Source organism: Phyllobates terribilis, unplaced genomic scaffold (genome assembly GCF_046119375.1).
Source record: "Phyllobates terribilis strain yellow unplaced genomic scaffold, ASM4611937v1 Scaffold_3__8_contigs__length_932513732, whole genome shotgun sequence".
NCBI lineage: Eukaryota > Metazoa > Chordata > Amphibia > Anura > Dendrobatidae > Phyllobates > Phyllobates terribilis.
In genome coordinates, this window is record NW_027362763.1 from 242009186 (window position 1) to 242030040 (window position 20855).

A 20855-nucleotide genomic window follows, 5' to 3' on the forward strand; every position below is an offset into this window, starting at 1 on the left:
CCCTGCGTCTGCTTGATTTATGGCTGTTAGACAGCCTCAACACATGCAGGGATTGCCTGTTTAAAAGGGAATACTCACATGTGTTGAGGCTGTCTTACAGTCGTAAATCATGAAGACGCAGGGACTCGAACATAATATACTAGCACGCCGAAGATACTCGGTAAGCACCCGAGCATGCTCAATTAAAGGGTTAAACGAGCACGCTCACTCATCACTAATATGAACACATTTAATAAAAATTACCGTATTTTTCGGACTATAAGACGCACCTTTTTCCTCCAAAATTTTGGAGGAAAATGGGGGGTGCGTCTTATAGTACAAATGTTGCTGGCAGTATATATATATATATATATATATATATATATATATATATACTGTGCTGGGGGGAGCGGTCGCGGAAGAGGAGCAGGGCACAGGAGGCAGCAGCCGCCTACTGCAGCCTACACTGTCCCCGCTGCTAAAGAAAATTAATATTCACTGCTCCCCACGCCCATAGGGGTGGGGAGCACTGAATATTCATGCTCCTTAATAGCGGCACACAGTGTATCAGCAGCGCGGCTCCTGCTGCTGCTGGGCGATGGCGTGTGCCCGCTATTAAAGGGCATGAATATTCACCCCCTCTCCATGCCCATGGGAGTGGAGAGGGATGAATATTAATGCCCTTTAACAGCGGGTACACGCAATCGCCCGGCAGCAGCAGGAGCCGTGCTGCAGCTACGCTATGTGCTGGCTATTAAGGAGCATGAAGTGACTGCTCCCCACGCACACAGTCCCGGCGTGGGGAGCAGTGATTTCCGGCAGCTGATCTCTCCTTGTGAGCCGCGCATGGCAGTGACGTCATGCACGGCTCACATGTAGAGATCAGTGCGGGTAGACAGGACGCAGCGCTGGAGGAGAGAGAAGAGAGGTGAGTAGGAGTGTTTATTTTTTTATGTGCTGCCTGATGGGGATTAGGGGGACCATGCATACTAGGATAAGGATGAAGGGGCCATACATACCAGGGTAAGGATGAGGGGGCCATACATACCAGGATAAGGATGAGGGGGCCATACATACCAGGATAAGGATGAGGGGTGCCATGCATACCAGGATAGGGATGAGGGGAGCCATGCATACCAGGGTAGGGATGAGGGGAGCCATGCATACCAGGGTAGGGATGAGGGGTGCCATGCATACCAGGATAGGGATGAGGGGTGCCATGCATACCAGGATAGGGATGAGGGGTGCCATGCATACGAGGATAAGGATGAGGGGTCCCATGCATACCAGGATAAGGATGCGGGGTGCCATGCATATCAGGATGGAGCGGTGCCATGCATATCAGGATGGAGATGGGAGCCACGTATAATAGGAAGGGGGGGGGACATATCTACCAGAATGGGGGATATTATCAGAATTGGGGGACATTACCCCTATTCCAGTGTCAGCAGCAGACCCGCTCCCCCTTAACAGGGCATCATCGTGACCACATTTTTAGCTTAAATTTTTTTTCTATTTTCCTCCTCTAAAACCTAGGTGCGTCTTATGGTCCGGTGCGTCTTATAGTCCAAAAAATACGGAACATGGGAGTGCTTCTCTAATGACATCTTAGGTATCCCGCTACTCTGCCTACACCTATCCCTTGTATTATTGTCTGCTGTTTAGCACTCTATAAATGCCGCCATTGAATTTCAGTATCTTGCTGTGAGTTGCCTGATCTGCAGATGTTATCATATATCCTGAACATGATTTACGAAGGCGAAAACGATAAAACACCGGCAGCTCCACGGCTAGCATTCTCAGTAATATATCCCATTGCTGAATAACCTTGAGTGTCTATCCAGGAATTTACAATTGACATTCACAATTCACAAGCCATGATTGTTTATCTTCTCCACCAAGGTGACCTCATCACCAGCCACCGTCCCCTGATGGAACAACAAATTACCCAGCTCCGTGTAATTTCTCTACAAGCGACCACCGGAGCAGACGCTGCTCACAGTCATTAGTGATATTCCAGTCGTTTACACCCATGATGCAATGACGTCCAAATATCAACTGGTAGAAAACAGTCTTGTTCATTGGGTTAAGTCCGTTAACCAATATGGGTTATTAAAGTGTTTACTAGCACACATGCCCTAAAGATGAATAAAGCATGCTGGAAGTCACAGGTCTACAAAAGAAGAGCACACCAGGAAACATTTTTTTGGCACTTTAATTATAAATCAAGTATTGACAAAGCATGTATCCTATTTATAGCTACAGGCTCTGTAATGTACTATTATCATTCTAGCCCCCTGACTGCCAGAGCTGATAGAAATAAATGATTATTAGTGTCAGTGATTACAATTGCCAGAGAAAGGAGGCTCAGGAGTGGAATACATTATCCATTTGTCAGAAGCTCTCCAGCAGACTGTGACTTGCATAAATGGCTTGGGTCTGAATCAAGCCTCTAACCGTGAAGGGGATATTTCATCCGCTCAGACACTGGCTCGGGATGTGCCTGTGCAGACTGGGAAAACGTGCACATTCCTCAGGACTGGAGGATTTCAGCACCAGGAGCTGTGGACAGCAGCAGCACTGACTGTGGAGGGCAGAGACAGGCAGGCACTGGGCATCAGGACTCTCCTGCTCCACACACCAGTCACTACTACCTGATACCTGGTGGATTCCTTCACCAGCATCTTTACCAAGGCTCAGGGATCTTACAAGACTGTGGAAGTTCAGGCTGGGAGACAAAGCAATGCATTCACCAGCACACAAGGTGCCCATCTTGCTTCTTAGAAGGGGACATTAAAGGGCATTACCACTGTTCTACAGATTGTCATAGAGCCACAGTCTTAGAAAAACTGCCTTCTATGTTTGTGGAGCTAGCTTTCCTGATTGGGGGCTTCATCCTGTGGGTTATCCAAGGAATAACTGCAACTTCATGGCAAGAATAAAGCTAATGCTTCCATATCAGCAATAATCCGGGGATTGCAAGTTTTCTTTATAAAGTGGATGTGAAAACAGACCAGAAAATGGTGAGTAATTTTATATATGAGTTATGAACACTGTTTTCTACCTTGGATTAGTAATTGTAGTAATGCTCAATTTGGAATTCTCTTTCTTTTTGTGTGTCTACCTTAATGCAGTACATGAGGATACGTGTAATAGGTTTCTCCTGTAGGAAACCTCATTAATAATTCATCCTTCTTGAAATCACTGTGTGTGCCACATGTTGAACTTAACTCTGCAACACCTGTATATACAATATATACTCACAGATTTATTATAACCTCTAAAATATAACCCTAAGGGTGAAATGCAGAAGATGCGGCAATTTTATCATAGTGGCACACTCTGCGTGATAGATTGGGCACAACTTGATAGATATGCTGGACACATTACTTACAGCACCTCTTTGTTGGCTCAATTTCGACTACATTTTTGCACTAAATTTGTGGAACGTGCTGGTAATAAATCAGGCGTATATATGGATACCATTTAGCTACCCTACCCCTTTTCTTTATAATTTTCAAAAATGGCGCAATAGAGGTCTAAACCATGTAACGTATATGGTCACAGCATTTCCATCTGCTTGCGTGTTACTAGTCTCACTAGCTATTTCTTATATCACATACTGAGTATATTTTATAGCTGCTCGCATCATTATACTGTATATGAGAAAGTCTGGGGTCAATGTTTCCACTATGTATTACTGATACACCCTGCATGTGTAATTATGTGATATTGGATTGCATATTGGACCACCTCTGCCATGACCATGTACACAGTTGCAGAATGGGAGCCAGCAAATGCTACGTCTGACTGCAGTTATTATGCAATTTGCACAGTTTGGCTGCTGAAAATTAACACTGCCATGTAAACGTCACCCACAAAATTCACATTTATGTCTGTATACATTTGCAGGATTGAAATTGTTTATCCAAACATTTCCTGATACAAGTTGCCTTCTACTCTGTCTACCACCTGATTGATCCACATCAATGCAGAGTTCATGCCATCTTACGATTGTTCTAATGAGTTGCAGCTTGTACCCTTTGCCATTTGGAATTTTCTCGAAAAATTGTTTCTAGCTTCATGTATATCATTGTACTTTCCATGTTTATCAGATCCTTTTCAGATTGCAAGTGCTCTGGTGACAAGCTTATTATGGAAAGTCCTGATAGTGTGAACCGTGACAGTCAGCTCCTATTATCAGGGGAGCGCCTGTGTACATGTTCGTAGTGAGGAATTATATCAAGTCTCTTACAACTAGTGACCATTTATTGATTTCAAGAGATAGCAGTATTTGACTTGATGTTTAGCTCTAGAAAATAGAGGTCAACCACAGGCTCCCAGCTGCTTTACATCACAATCAGTATGTCTACACTGTTGCTATACTGAACCACAGCCAAACACAGACTGTTATCTGCAATAAAGGCATATCTGGGGTTTTAGAAAAAGTCTAAAACATAGGTTTTATTGACAAGTAATACTGAAATACATAGACATATACAATGGATATAAAAAGTCCCTGTTAAAATGCCAGGATTTTGTCATGCAAAAAATCATTTCAGAACTGAAATCTTTTCAGGTGGAAAAAGACAAATCTTAAATAATGTGGTTGCATAAGTATGCTTACCCTTAAACTATAACTTTTAATTTGATGACAGCATTCAGTCTTTTTGGGTAGGAGTTTATCAGCATGACACATCTAGAATAGGCAATCTTGGCCCACTCTTCCTTGCCGTAGCGCTGAAAATCTGTCAAATTGCGAAGTTATCTACTGTCAGCAGCGCCCTTTCAGGTCACCCACAGATTATAAAATGGATTCAGGTCCAGGCTTTGGCTGGGCCATTCCAAAGCTTTAGTCTTCATCAGGTAAAGTCATTCTTTAGTTGATTTGGAGGTATGCTTAGGGTCATGGTCATGTTGAAAAGTGAAATTCCTCTTCATCTGTTTAGCAGAGGCCTGAAGGTTTTGATGCAAAATCGACTGATATTTGGAACTGTTCACAATTCCCTTCATCTTGTCTAAAGCCCCATATTAATTTGCCTATAAATAGCCCAAAAGCATAATGCTGCCTCTACCATTCTTCACTGTGTGTATGGTATTCTTTTGGTGATGTGCATTGTTAGCTTAGTACCAAACATATTTTTTGGAATTATGGCCAAAATGTTCAACAAAATAAAAAAAAACTCAATTCATTCAAAATTTAACTGTAGCAGAGAAGAGATACAGACTTTGAAAGGTCTTGAACAGGATCACCACATTGTAATTAAACAGTCAGACAAGATGAGTAATGTTATGATACTGGATGTTGCAAACTATTGCCAGATGTGTAAGACTCTGTTCAATGATAGACATGGATATGAGATTCTACCCTCTAACCCAGACCTTGACAAAGTGGGGCCCACAAGCCACATCTGGCTCTCTGGCTGTTCCAGTCCGGCCCTCTGACCGAGACAGCCCAAGGGCTGAAACAGTGGCCCACAGGCTGCACAGTGCCTTCCCCGGCCCACCCACTGTTCATCCGTCCGCCTCCATTACCACTATCTGCATCCTCGGGATGCAGACAATAGTGAATATATTGGTGGAGAAGGGGCTGCCTACTCCTTCTTCCACCAATCAGCGTGTGAGACAGTTGACGCGATGACATCATTTCATCACAACAGCTGGGCACTGTGCAGGGTCAGTGTACCGGAGACATGAACAGAGGCAGAGCATGGGGGAAACAGGAGTGAGGTATATACAAAAAAAGGTAAGTAAAGTCCACTCACCATTGGGGTGTGGTGCAGTCTCAGCCTCGCTCGGATCCAGCCAGAGCAGCCTGGATCATGAATCAGAAAATAGGAGGAATGATCCAGCATATCAGGCTATAAACTTAAATAAAACATAGCTTTTATTGAGCCGTTAAAAAATGCTGCTACCACCATAATAAGTCTTAGTGCACACAAGGATCACAGCTGTCCCGACCTACGTGTTTCGACGTGCTGGATCATTCCTCCTATTTTCTGAGGTGAGTATGTGGTGTGTTTTTTTTTTCATGTGTATGGGATGTTTGTATGTACATAGGAGGCTATGTGGGCCTCATACTGTATATAAGGAGGCTATGTGGGGCTCATGCTGTATATAGGAGGTTATGTGGTGCTCATGCTGTATATAGGAGGCTATGTGGGGCTCATGTTATATATAGGAAGCTATGTGTGGCTCATGCTGTATATAGGGTGGCTATGTGGGACTCATGCTTTAGATAGGGAGGCTATTCAGGGCTCATGCTGTATTTAAGGAGGATTTGTGGGGCTCATGCTGTATATGGGAGGCTATGTGGGGCTCAGGCAGTATATAGTGAGGCTATGTGGGGGCTCATATTGTATATATGAAGCTATGTGGGGGCTCATACTGTATATAGGAGGCTATATGGGGCTCAGGCATTATGTAGTGAGGCTATGTGGAGGCTCATACTGTATATAGGAGGCTATGTGGGTGTTCATACTGTATATAGGAGGCTAATGGGCTCATACCGTACATAGGAGGCTATGTGGTGGTTTATACTGTATATAGGAGGCTATGTGGGGGCTCTTACGGTATAAAGGGGGCTGTGTGTGTGGGCTCATACATTATATAGGTGTGCTGGGTGCGTGCTCATACGGTATATAGGGGGATGTCAGTATACTTAATTCTGCTCAATATTAAGTGATACAATTAATATTAATATAAAATTAATTATAACTAATATGTCAAGATTAATATTGAACAGAATTAATTTCAGCCTATTGGTTCAGCCTCCACAACAGTCACAGTCTCTCATGTGGCCCCTTGGGAAAATGAATTGCCCATTCCTGCTCTAACCCTACAAAGAAATACTTTGGTGAATTGAATTTGATTCTGCGTGAAGCGTTAATGACTAAGTCAATAAATAAAATGGAATTTGATTTTCTCCTGCACTTAAATGCAGTGGTGGCCAATCTTTTATTGTTTGCCTAAAGTACTTAAGGTCCTAGACCCAGTGAGGGTTAGATACATTATCTCAGGAAGTCAAAATCTGGCTATCAAACATACACGACATAACAGACCTCTTGTTAAAGTGTGACTGTCTTACTGTAGACTCAGGGACACAATTGGCTAGTATTGATGTTGAGGCTCTGTACTCCTCCAGCCCCCTTGGTAAGGGTATTGAGGCAGTATAATATTTCCTATGTAAGAGAAGCAATCAGTACCTTGCCCACAATAATTTTATCCTTAAATTATCACATTTCTGTCTCGCAAGGAACTTTTTGATTGAAGTCTATTAACAGCTCAGGGGCACAGCAACGGGGAGACCCTATGCCCCCACGGATGCTAAATTGCTCCTGGGATGGTGGGAAGAGTGTTTTTTTGTGATGACACCAAGCCTTACATCAAAAGGATTGAAATGTGGTCACTGTACATAGACAACGGTTTTGGCATATGGAAAGAGTCAACTAAGGAATTGACTGACTTGGTTAAACTTAACTGTAAAAGTCTGGGACTTCATTTCACCTTTGAGAAGGATCATTATTATTTACTTTTTTAGATGTGCTGATCAAAAAATAAATATGGTGAACTTGAAACTCTTACCTATGGAAAACCCATTGCTACTAACTCTTTGCTAAAATGGAAGAGCAGTCACCCAAAACTCCTGAAAAGGATACTTGGAAACTATTCAGATGAAAACATATTTAAAAGACAAGAAAGAGAGCTGAAAGACATGTCTACAAAGGGGGTACCTAAAAGGAAGTGTTAAGAAGGCATACAATAGGCCAAGGGAAGTGTTAGACGCACGCCACCTAAGTTCTGATAGGGGCGAGACCGGTTTCATGAATTCTTTGGAATCCTGGGGGAACCATTACTCAGGGCGACTATAGGCTGCAGCTTCTCTAGGCACACTATAGATTCAATTGCTTGTAAGGAGTTGACCAGAACAGTCATGCGCCTCTTCCCTCCTTATGCACAATGTATTGTACTCTGCTTATTATATGTATACAAACATGTATGTCACAGTTGTCGGACCTGTTAGTTGCAGGGTCAATTAGGTTTAAATAGGATCTGGGCAGTGCAGAGGTGGGCACTTTAAGGCAAGATAGAGTTAAGGTAGGAAATGGTTAAAGAATTAGGAGTTGCTCAGAGTGGGAGGAGCAGGACAGTGGAGACTGGGGGAAGTGACTGTGAGAAGACAGTGGTTACAGGACCAGGGAAAAGAGCAGCAGCACGGTCGGTCCAGCAGCAGAGAATCGTCGGCCTGTAAATCGGACCAAAACTTTCCCATTACGGCCGGGACCTACGGTCTAGAATAGGTAGCTGTGTGGCTTCCTTTAAGTCCTCCAAGAAGCTGAGGACTATACGGATGGGGATTAGTCCCGAGAAGGCTGTGCGGGACTCACAAGACTGCAGTGCCTCAGCTATCTTAAGGGCCAAAGTGGCCAGCTAAGGAAAGGGATAGCTCAGGACAAACGGACGGTAAATAAAAACTCGTGCTGTGTAAAGAACTGTAACTCTGTCAATGTGACTGTCCTGTTCTACTATGCTGAAGATAAAAGTAAAGTTGTGTAAGTTTTTATATAAACACTAGATGGTGGCCCGATTCTAACGCATCGGGTATTCTAGAATATGTATGCGGCCGACCGGGCGCGACTAATCAGCGAAGCAGTGTTTAAATGGGTTGTGCACTACTTTAAATTAACCCCCCAATGTATCCCCCCGGGGCCCCTAATGAATTTTGCAATTACATCATGTTGTCAATACTGCTTGTGACAACATCGCTGACCATGCGGCAAGTGTGAAGGGAGGACCGTGGAGCGAGGCCGCCGGTCGGGGTACTTCTACTGCGAGCAGCCGGGAGATGACCGGCTGGCACCGGCCATCTCCCGGCTGCGTCGCCGCTGATCTCCCGAAGGTGGCCTGCATGTTTCAAATTCGGTGCCAATTCGCGGCCGGGCTGCGCCAATCAGAGAAGCGGTGTTTTAAATTTCGCGCCAATATCGCTGATTGGTCGTGGCCGGGCGGGTGCGACCAATCAGCGAAGAGTGTTTCAAATCCGGCGCCAATTTGCGGCCGGACTGCGCTCGTTGCTGATTGGTGGCGGCCGCCGGCCGCGACCAATCAGGACAGCGGTGTTTTAAATTTCACGCCAATATCGCTGATTGGTTGCGGCCACGGCCGGACCAATCAGCGACGCGGGATTTCCTGGACGGACAGACAGACGGGATAAGCCGATTATATAGTAGATGGAGTGGAAGTTCTTTAATGTTCAAGTGTTCTGGTGTCCACAGCGGATTCATTCTGATCAGGGAGCATGCTTCCAGGGCGCCTTAATGAAAGAACTTTATCGCCTTTATGGTATTGAACAGTCTAGGACGACGCCCTATCATCCACAAGGCAACGGAGCATGTGAATGTTTCAACCGAACCCTCCAGCAAATGCTGCGGACCCTGGAGAATGATCAAAAAGTGCGCTGGCCTGAGTACCTATCGGAACTGATGTGAGTCTATAACAATCGGGTCCACAACATAACAGGGTACTCACCCCACATGCTGATGTTCGGGAGGGCAGGCAGGGAGATTGAAGATCTACACATGCCTGATCCCATGGCGGACCGTCCTCGGTCCACTACCATCTGGGCCCAAGAGCATCGGCGGCGCCTGAGAATGGTACACAAGGTGGTGGGTGAGTGGTTGAGACAGGTGACCTATCATGATCCGAGACCTGTGCAGCAAGAAGTGTTTGCCCTAGGGGAAAGAGTGCTGGTCCAAGTAAAACAGCGGTCTAGAAAGTTAGATGATTGGTGTGAGGCGGTGCCGTATGTGATAAAAAGGAGAGTAGGCGTCAATATCCCTGTGTATGAGGTGGACCTGTTGGGAACTGGGGGGCCTACGAGAAATCTCCATCGCAACATGTTGTGACGCTGTCAGTTTGGAGAACAGGCTACTGCGGCTGCGATTCCTGAACTTGAGCCAAGGGAAGTGGGCCCGCCCATGGATGCTGATGGGTGGGCCACATCCACTCCCTTCAAATGGGGGCCCCTTCTGTTGTAATAATGCCCTCCAGAAAGACTGTTTCACAACCTGTGATTCCCCCCAGCATTAATGCACCAGGGGAGTCGGAAGCCCCAGTCCTGCAAAAGACCACTCGGACTACCGCGGGCATACCCCCACAATGCTATGCACAGGACGACTTCATCTGGGAAGGTGTGTCGAGGACGCCAACCTCTAGTGGGGTGGCATGTGAGAGGGAGATGTGCTGCTTTATCAGCCTCCGGCCACAAGAGGTCTCTGTTGCCTCTAAAAAGGGACTCTTTGGTGAACTTGCTGGTGTGTGAGTCAACAAAAAACAAGCAGGAGTGAGGAGAGGAAAGAGATTGTGGAGCTGCATCCTAAGAGCTCGATGTGTGCAGCATGCTGGGAGTGTAACAGAACTTTGACTGAAGGTGAAGCCTTGCTTGTGACTCTGGCCAGGGAGAAGGAGTCACCTTGGGGGGACGACTATGATTGGATGCAGAGTTGGATTCCCACCAAGGCATCTGAGTGATGTGAAAGGCCCTCTGCTAGTCTGACAGACTGAAAGCTGCGCTCCTGTGACTAGGTCAGGACCCTCTACTCAGTATCCCAGCTAAATGCCCGATCAGACGATCAGACCACTTCTTCAGAGAACAGTTAACGGCCGGTAAGTGGCTCAGGCACCACCACATGGATCCTGGTGGGTGCATGCATGCAAATAGCAAGAAGAGTTTGGCGCCAAACACAGGTTCTCAAAGCCATTGGTTGTAGGCAGGTTTGGGTGAACCTAAGCTAGAGACTCCCCCCAGTGGTGAGATTGTGTATAGTTAGAATAACAGTATTGTAAAAATAGAGAGTTGTTAAGTTTGTTAACTGTTGCGCTACACCACTGCATGGGCCGCCTTGTGCACCCATTGGATTACATCATTCCTCTGGGTAACACACAGTTACCGCATTAGGCGGAACCACTGGGTAGGCAAATTATAGTTCTTCTGTTAGTACATCCTGGTCCTGTCGGTTGTGCAGCACAAGGGTCCTAGCTGTCTTGAGCTAGGTGTGTGTGAGGTTTATTGGTGTTCCTTTCTTGCACTGCCGGGGCAACCCAGTTCCTGTTCTTAGTAAAAAGGTGTTACCCCAACAAATTGTCTGCTAGTATCCTTTGTCCTCGGCCCGCTGTATTCTGAGATAGACCACGTCGGTACACGGTCTAAATGCTGACCAGCCCATCTGACACGAGTCTCCATAAACAGTTGAACCGTCACATTTATTCCACAGCATGGCCAGTGCAATGTAAATGTTCTTTGAGAAACATGCTCCAGTACGACAATACAGTTTCCTTAGCAGCATAGTAGTACACAGTCTATCCAGTAGCACACATTCCTTCCATTAGCACAGTACAGCAAAGTTTTAATGCACTCGCACGCACAGTGCTCCTCCCGTAGTCCACAGCGTCCCTGGCTTTTATCTTAGTGTAGTGAGGTACGGAGCGGGGGGGGGGGTGGGCGTCAGGATAAGCCCAGTCCTCAGACGTGGTGTTTGATCCCTGCGCCTGCTCTTCAGCAGATAACTCCTTGCTCCACTACTTTCTTCTGTAGATACCACGAACAACCCGACGGCAGTTGCAATGGGAGAATGTTCCAGGACCCTAGTCAGCCTGGTGAAGAGGTCTGCATCTTTTCAACTTGCTCCCCAACTCAGAACTAACTCTCCTCAGTCTCTCTGAGGCAGGCCTGGCCACTCCCCCCAGCTGCACCCTGTTAACCCCCCTGGTTGCTGGATGCTTCTCAAGCACAACACTATGTGTGGTATCTACCCGTCACAGAAGACTGGGGCAGATTTCCTTATCTCAGTTAAAAAACAATGTGATGAGAAGGTCATTTGATTTATTACTACCTATGATAATGGAGCTCGTGAAGTATGAGCAATTTTGGAATAACATTGAACCATCCTAGAAATTAAAGACAGGATACATCTGCATCCCGAAATTATATATAGGAGAGGCAAATATCTAAAGGACAGACTAGAGTCTCTTCAGTACACCCAAATCAACTATTTGACTATTCCTACTATTCCTGAATACCAAGGGGTACTATAGATGTGAAAACTGTGTGACATGCCCCCAGGGCCGGCTCCAGGTTTTTCTGGGCCCCGGGCGAAAGATTCTCAGTGGCCCCTTTAACACATACACGATTCATGATGCACAGATACCGCAGAGAAATATATATATATATAATATAGTACAATGCAAAGATTTCACTTCTTACATTACATGAGTGATATCTATTGTAAATTCCACAATAGCTCAGAAACCGGTGAATCGCTCCACACAGAATACTGGCCCCCATATAAGGCTCCATACGGAATACTGGCCCCCATATAAGGCTCCATACGGAATACTGGCCCCCATATAAGGCTCCATACCGAATACTGGCCCCCATATAAGGCTCCATACCGAATACTGGCCCCCATATAACGCTTCATACGGAATACTGGCCCCCATATAAGGCTCCATACGGAATACTGGCCCCCATATAAGGCTCCATACGGAATACTGGCCCCCATATAACGCTTCATACGGAATACTGGCCCCCATATAACGCTTCATACGGAATACTGGCCCCCATATAAGGCTCCATACGGAATACTGGCCCCCATATAAGGCTCCATACGGAATACTGGCCCCCATATAATGCTTCATACGGAATACTGGCCCCCATATAAGGCCCCATACGGAATACTGGCCCCCATATAAGGCCCCATACGGAATACTGGCCCCCATATAAGGCCCCATACGGAATACTGGCCCCCATATAAGGCTCCATGCGGAATACTGGCCCCCATATAAGGCTCCATACGGAATACTGGCCCCCATATAAGGCTCCATACGGAATACTGGCCTCCATATAAGGCTCCATACGGAATACTGCCCCCCATATAAGGCTCCATACAGAATACTGGCCCCCATATAACGCTCCATACAGGATACTGGTCCCCTTATAAAACTCCATACAGGATACTGGTCCCCTTATAACGCTCCATACAGGATACCGGTCCTCTTATAACGCTGCATGCAGGCTGTTACCCCCCACATAATGCCCCATACAGGCTGTCCCCCCCTTATAATGCTCCATGCAGGCTGTTACCCCCCACATAATGCCCCATACAGGCTGCCCCCCCTCCTTATAATGCTCCATGCAGGCTGCCCCCCCCCCTTTATAATGCCCCATGCAGGCTGTTCCCCACCTTATAATGCCCCATGCAGGATGCCCCCCCTCTTTATAATGCCCCATGCAGGATGCCCCCCCCCCTCTTTATAATGCCCCATGCAGGATGCCCCCCCTTCTCTACTGCCTCATGCCTCCATACATTAAAAAAAAAAAATCAAATACTCACCTCCCTTCTCCTCACCTGCTACCTGCTGCCCGCTGCTCGGGTCCGAACTCCAGCGTTGTCGGCGTCTTCCCGCTCAGCGCTCCCTGTGACGGCTCAGGGGAGGGCGCGGTGTAAAGACGTCACCGCACCCTCTGACCTGAGACGTCACAGGGAGCGCAGAGCAGGAAGACAGCGGATCTGCGGAGGCACGGGGAGAGGTAAGTATCCTGCTGCCGGGGCCCTGAGCAAGCGGGGGGAAGGGCGGGCGCTGACACCGCTCTCATCCGCCCATAGCCCAGCGGGGTGCGCGACCGCCAGTGGGCCCCTCTGCCTGCTCAGGGCCCCGGCATTTGCCCGGGTGCGCCGGGTGCTGACGCCGGCCCTGCATGCCCCTATGTATCAAATGGTGTAACTTTTAGTGGCAAGTCACACAAAGGGTGTATAGTATCAATGATTTCATAAATGATCGCACACAAGGAGGAATCTATGTAGCACCATGTGCTTTGGATTGGAATATGTTGTAAAATTGAGATGCGAGTTGAGATGGGTGAGTTGAGATAGGAGATCATGTGAGGGATATTGAGCACAATAAGACACCCCTTGGCTAGATATGTAAACAGTGTACACAGGGGTGATGTCATGTCTGTTACATTTATGTGCATTGACAAGGTGCTTAAACCAGCAAGGAGAGGGAATTGGGACCAACTGATTTTACAATCGGAGACAAGGTGGATCTTTCTTCTTATTACTATTTCACGCTATTGGTTTAAATTTTATGAATTTTAGCTGCTTTATTTAACCAAAATCATAGTGTAAGAACTATTTGAACGTTTTGCATAAAAAGTGATAATCTTCACTGTCTTTTCTGCACCAGTAATGTGATACTGTAAATTTACACTAAACACTTAATATATCTGTCTTATAGAATTAAGGATACTCATGTATTCAGGAAAAACATCTTTCTATGCCAGAGATTACCTGGGTTAATTATATAAATTTGTCTACATTGACAGCCTTAAATTTTTCTCCTGCCCCATCCCTTTCATTGGCTTTATCAAGATACATGGAATGTGGAGGGGTGGAGTTATACTAGTGAGCTTCATCCTAATCATATAGAGGTACCTATAGTGAACGGATGGCTTATGTTTCAACCAGTCAACCGGAAATGATGCGCTATCAGCCTGCTGCGAGACTGATGACAGCGTCTCAGTACAGAGGAAAGAATTAGTTAGTAAGTCTTGGTACTGCTCTACTTTCTTAATTTTCACTAGGCTCTTTTGATTGGTTTGATTGGTGATGTAGGGGATCACGCTCTCGGGTAACCAGTTTTAACACAAAAGCCACAGGGTTTTTACATAAAAAACACTAAATAATGTTTATTTCCACTGGTTGCACAGTACCAAAAACAAAACCATAACATAAAATCCCTAGCCTTGTCCAGGCGCTAACTAAACAATACAGACCCCGGCTTCTCAGACAAGGCTTAGCTAGCGTTTAGTCACACAAATAGCTATTGTTCATAGCAACCAGTGATACTTGCAGTTTGGTGCACACTGCCTTTTCAGTCTCTTCTCCAAGAAAATCTGGCTTGTCTCTTTTGAGCTCCAACACAAATCTACTTTGCTCAGCTGCCTTCAGCTGACTGATTAAGGTGAACACCTAACCTGGTTTTATGCAGAGCTAGCCAGGTGAAACTCATTAGGACCTGTGGTGCTAGGATTTAACCACTAGCCTATCTGTCTTTCCTACATTGTGTATTTTAATTACCAACTAATAAATGTTCCAACTGCGAGTCGCGCAGGTAAGGCTATTTGCTGACTGGTCAATACTCCTGAGTAGTTACTCTGATTTTGTAGCCCAGTTTATCCTATAGACTAAAACGTGCAATAGACTCCCCTGATAAGTTCTAGTGCAAGAAACATGTTGGAACGCCCGTAGGGCCATCTGAGGGAGATTTACTTATGCTGATAGCCGTGGATTGCCATTGTTAGAACAGAAGTTATTGGGGAATATGCAGGGCCCATTTTCTGCAATTGCTATCCCTTGTAAACAAGAGATGTGGAATGTTGATGGAAACCCTGAGATTCCATTGCAATTTGAATTAAATAAGTGAGAAGTAGAGATGAGCAAAGCTTTTGAAATTTGAATTTGCCAAATTTTTCTCAAAATGTGATTTGCGAAGAATAAATTTGCTGGAATCTCAATACTAGAAAGGTTATAATTGTTGAAAAATACACGTGGGCGGAGGAGAGAGAGCTCTGCTGACCAAAATAGCTTACAGTTGTGTTCAATATAATAGCAGTGTGTTCAAAAACATGAGTTAAGCACAAAATCTTTATACGAGTTTTTATTTCCATGCATTGGGATCATTGCACACAGTTTTCTAGTTCAAAACATGGATATAATTTTTAACTACTTTACAGAAAATAACAAACAATGAACATTGGTCTGCTCAAAAAAATAGCCGTGTCTTCATTTGTCTTTACAAGCTCACAATATGTACTCTTTTTTTTAGGATTTAGCATTCCTGTGAATCAATAACCTAATATTTAGTCTGTATAACCACAGTTTTTTAGAACTGCTTCACATCTATGTTGCATAGAGTCAACCAACCAACTTCTGTCACCTGTTAACTGTTATTCCAGCCCAGGATGTTTTGACTACATCCCACAATTTTTTGGCATTTGTTTGCTTTGGCTCAGAAACTGCATTTTTGATGTCACCTCACAAGTGTTCTATCGGATTAAGGTCCAGGGATCAGGCTGGCCACTCCATAACCTCAATTTTGGTGGACTGGAACCAAGATTTTGCTCGTTTACTGGTGTGTTTAGGGTTGTTGTCTGGTTGAAACACCAATTTCAAGGGCATATCCTGTTCAGCGTAAGGCAACATTACCTCTTCAAGTATTTAAATATATGCAAACAGTTCCATGATCCCTGGTATGCGGTAAATAGGTTCGGCACCATAGTAAGAGAAACATGTCCATATCATGATGTTTGCTTCACCGTCTTCAGAGTGTACTGTGGCTTGAATGCAGAGTTTGGGGGTCATCAGATGAACTGTCTGCGGCCATTGGATTCAAAAAGAACAATTTTACTTTCATCAGTCCACAAAATGTTTCTCTATTTCTCTTTAGGCCAGTTGATGTGTGCTTTGGCAAATTGTATCCGCTTTAGTACATGTCTTTTTTTTAACAGTGGGACTTTGCGATGACTTCTTTCTAAGAGATTAGCTTCACACAGGCGTCTTCTAACTGTCAAAATACTCACAGGTAACTTGAGTCTGTCTTTGATCATCCTGGAGATGATCATTGGCTGAGCCTTTGCCATTCTGGCTATTCTTCGATCCATTTGAATGGTAGTCTTCCATTTTCTTCCACATCTCTCTGGTTTTGCTTTCCATTTTAAAGCATTGGAGATCATTTTAGCTGAACAGCCTATCATTGTCTGCACTTCTTTATAGGTTTTACCCTCTCCAATCAACTTTTTAGTATGCTGTTCTTCTGAACAATGTCTCAAACTACCCATATTTCTCAGGCTTTCAAGGAGAAATGCATGTACAACATGTGCTGGCTTCACCCTTAAATAAGGGCCACCTGATTCACACCTGTTTCTTCACAGAAAGATTGACCTCACTAATTGAACTCCACACTGCTATTATTTTGAACACACCCCCTTTCAATTAATTATTCAAATACACAGACTCAAAAACATGCAGCTCATGAATGCTGAGTCTGTTGGTTTTCTTAGAATCTACTGCACCAACTGGTAAATTGCTTGACATGTGGTAATATAATTTATACCAAAGACAGTGATTAATCTGGTTAGTCACATTAGACTGCTATTATTTTGAACACTACTGTACATTCTACGGTAAAAAGAGAGGACCCTGCTGACCATAAGAGCTTGTAATCTTCAGGACAGAGGACCCTGATAACCATAAGAGCTTACACTGTACAGGAGAGAGAATGAGAGATGCCTGTGTGTTGACTATAGGCGCTTACACTCCACAGGAGATAGAAACCCAGTAACTTATGAGATGGAAAACAATTCTGGCATACAAACTGCCCTCCATTGGGAACTGGGCATCTCAGATGGCCCAGGTACCCTATTGTACAAGGTATGATAATACAAAGATGTCATAGCTGAAGGGGAGGCCAAGCTGCAACACAAAATGACGTTAGCCTTCTCTCTGATGATTCAGTAGTGTGGGTAATGGTGCCGGGCAAGATTTTTTTACAGACTGTGAATCAAATCTTAAAATGTTCTAATTTGCGTGAAACCACGAATTCCAGGAAATTCGACTCAAACTCGATCCTTCGTGGATCGAACTGCGCATCTGTAGAGAACGTTCCCTTTTTTTTCATACACTGCAGAAAATTTTCATTATGGATTACAGTGTATGTTTTGGGGATTATCTATAGACAAAAGACCGCAAAGAACATATAATATACACCCTAAAATGTAACTTTTAATAGATATTTTAAAAGATAGTGTCAATAAATCAAGGACAAAAATCCAGATAAAAGTATGGGGGAGGGATAGCGGTAGGGTAACACAAATGGCATTCAAACTCACCCTATAGGGCCCTAAGTGAAGGAATGCCCTACCTGACAGCGGAGTAATCACCCTAATGTGTCGGCGTGGTGTCCCCGCTCCATGGAGGCTGTCCCTTACCTGTCCCTACATCACCCCTATACAGACATACAAACATAAAAAACAAAAACCAAGGGCATCCCAATGGTAGGAGACCAAGTAGTCATATCAGAAAAAAATAATATGCTGTAAAAAATAGAAAAACCATGCATCAGTTATGATCAGGTGGGTATAGGATATCACTAGTTCACCATGTATATACAGTTATATGAAAAAGTTTGGGCACCCCTATTAATCTTAAGCTTAATGTTTTATATAAAATTGGTGTTTTTGCAACAGCTATTTCAGTTTGATATATGTAATAACTGTTGGACACAGTAATGTTTCTGCCTTGAAATGAGGTTTATTGTACTAACAGAAAATGTGCAATCTGCATTCAAACAAAATTTGACAGGTGCATAAGTATGGGCACCCTTATCATTTTCTTGTTTTAAATACTCCTACCTACTTTTTACTGACTTACTAAAACACTTTTTTGGTTTTGTAACCTCATTGAGCTTTGAACTTCATAGCCAGGTGTATGCAATCATGAGAAAAGCTACTTAAAGTGGCCACTTGCAAGTTGTTCTCCTTTTTGAATCTCCTCTGAAGAGTGGCATCATGGGCTCCTCAAAACAACTGTCAAATGATCTGAAAACAAAGATTATTCAACATAGTTGTTCAGGGGAAGGATACAAAAAGCTGTCTCAGAGATTTAACCTGTCAGTTTCCACTGTGAGGAACATAGTAAGGAAATGGAAGAACACAGGGACAGTTCTTGTTAAGGCCAGAAGTGGCAGGCCAAGAAAAACATCAGAAAGGCAGAGAAGAAGAATGGTGAGATCAGTCAAGGACAATCCTCAGACCACCTCCAGAGAGCTGCAGCATCAACTTGCTGCAGATGGTGTCACTGAGCATCGGTCAACTATACAACACACTTTACACAAGGAGAAGCTGTATGGGAGAGTGATGCGAAAGAAGCCGTTTCTGCAAGCACGCCACAAACAGAGTCGGCTGAGGTATGCAAAAGCACATTTGGAGAAGCCAATTTCTTTTTGGAAGAAGGTCCTGTGGACTGATGAAACCAAGATTGAGTTATTTGGTCATACAAAAAGGCGTTATGCATGGCGGCAAAAAAACACAGCATTCCAAGAAAAACACTTGCTACCCACAGTAAAATTTGGTGGAGGTTCCATCATGCTTTGGGGCTGTGTGGCCAATGCCGGCACCGGGAATCTTGTTAAAGTTGAGGGACGCATGGATTCCACTCAGTATCAGCAGATTCTTGACAATAATGTTCAAGAATCCGTGACAAAGTTGAAGTTACGCAGGGGATGGATCTTTCAGCAAGACAATGATCCAAAACACCGCTCCAAATCTACTCAGGCATTCATGCAGAGGAACAATTACAATGTTCTGGAATGGCCATCCCAGTCCCCAGACCTGAATATCATTGAACATCTGTGGGATCATTTGAAGAGGGCTGTCCATGCTCGGCGACCATCAAACTTAACTGAACTGGAATTGTTTTGTAAAGAGGAATGGTCAAAAATACCTTCATCCAGGATCCAGGAAATCATTAAAAGCTACAGGAAGCGACTAGAGGCTGTTATTTTTTGCAAAAGGAGGATCTGCTAAATATTAATGTCACTTTTCTGGTGAGGTGCCCATACTTATGCACCTGTCAAATTTTGTTTGAATGCAGATTGCACATTTTCTGTTAGTACAATAAACCTCATTTCAAGGCAGAAACATTACTGTGTCCAACAGTTATTACATATATCAAACTGAAATAGCTGTTGCAAAAACACCAATTTTTATAAAACATTAAGCTTAAGATTAATAGGGGTACCCAAACTTTTTCATATGACTGTAATCAAAGTAACTTGTTGCAAAATAAATAAAGAACAACAAGATGATGGATAACGATAAAAAATAGAAAAACATCACCATCAATTAGTATCAGTATGTCCCACAATATCAATATTACAGTTGTGAACAGGTGGAAATAGAAGAAAATCACTAATTTCCTATGTCTAAATTTCTTAATTTCTTAATTGAGACGCATTAAAAAGTTGGCTATCTCAAATCTTCTTTATGATCTATGGTTGCCCATTAAGAAATTTAGACATAGGGAATTAGTGATTTTCTTCTATTTCCACCTGTTCACAACTGTAATATTGATATTGTGGGACATACTGATACTGATTGATGGTGATGTTTTTCTATTTTTTATCGTTATCCATCATCTTGTTGTTCTTTATTTATTTTGCAACAAGTTACTTTGATTATATACATGGTGAACTAGTGATATCCTATACCCACCTGATCATAACTGATGCATGGTTTTTCTATTTTTTACAGCATATTATTTTTTTCTGATATGATTGTTTGGTCTCCTACCATTGGGATGCCCTTGGTTTTTGTTTTTTATGTTTGTATGTCTGTATAGGGGTGATGTAGGGACAGGTAAGGGACAGCCTCCATGGAGCGGGGACACCACGCCGACACATTAGGGTGATTACTCCGCTGTTAGGTAGGGCATTCCTTCCCTTAGGGCCCTATAGGGCGAGTTTAAATGCCATTTGTGTTACCCTACCGCTATCCCTCCCCCATACTTTTATCTGGATTTTTGTCCTTGATTTATTGACACTTTCTTTTAAAATATCTATTAAAAGTTAAATTTTAGGGTTTATATTATCCGTTCTTTTCGGTCTTTTGAATTTTTGATACACCTATACTAAATTATTTGAGCCTTTGGCTATTGGTTGTTCTTTGATTATCTATAGACACACTGTTTTCCCATAGTATCTTGTGATTTGATGAGATCTGACTACTGTCAGGTTCACTCCTGAAAATAATTAATCCATTT

At 44.0% G+C, this 20855-nt stretch overlaps 1 protein-coding gene across 1 annotated transcript in view; it reads left to right on the forward strand.

Moving 5' to 3' along the window:
* Positions 1-2047: 2047 nt before the first annotated feature.
* LOC141259151 (guanylate cyclase soluble subunit beta-2-like) overlaps positions 2048-20855 on the forward strand; it is a 168902-nt gene continuing 150094 nt past the window's right edge. The window contains exon 1 of the mRNA XM_073674688.1: positions 2048-3002. Coding sequence (XP_073530789.1) covers positions 3000-3002 — 3 coding nt within the window. The 5' untranslated portion in view covers positions 2048-2999. The remainder of the gene's footprint in view (positions 3003-20855) is intronic.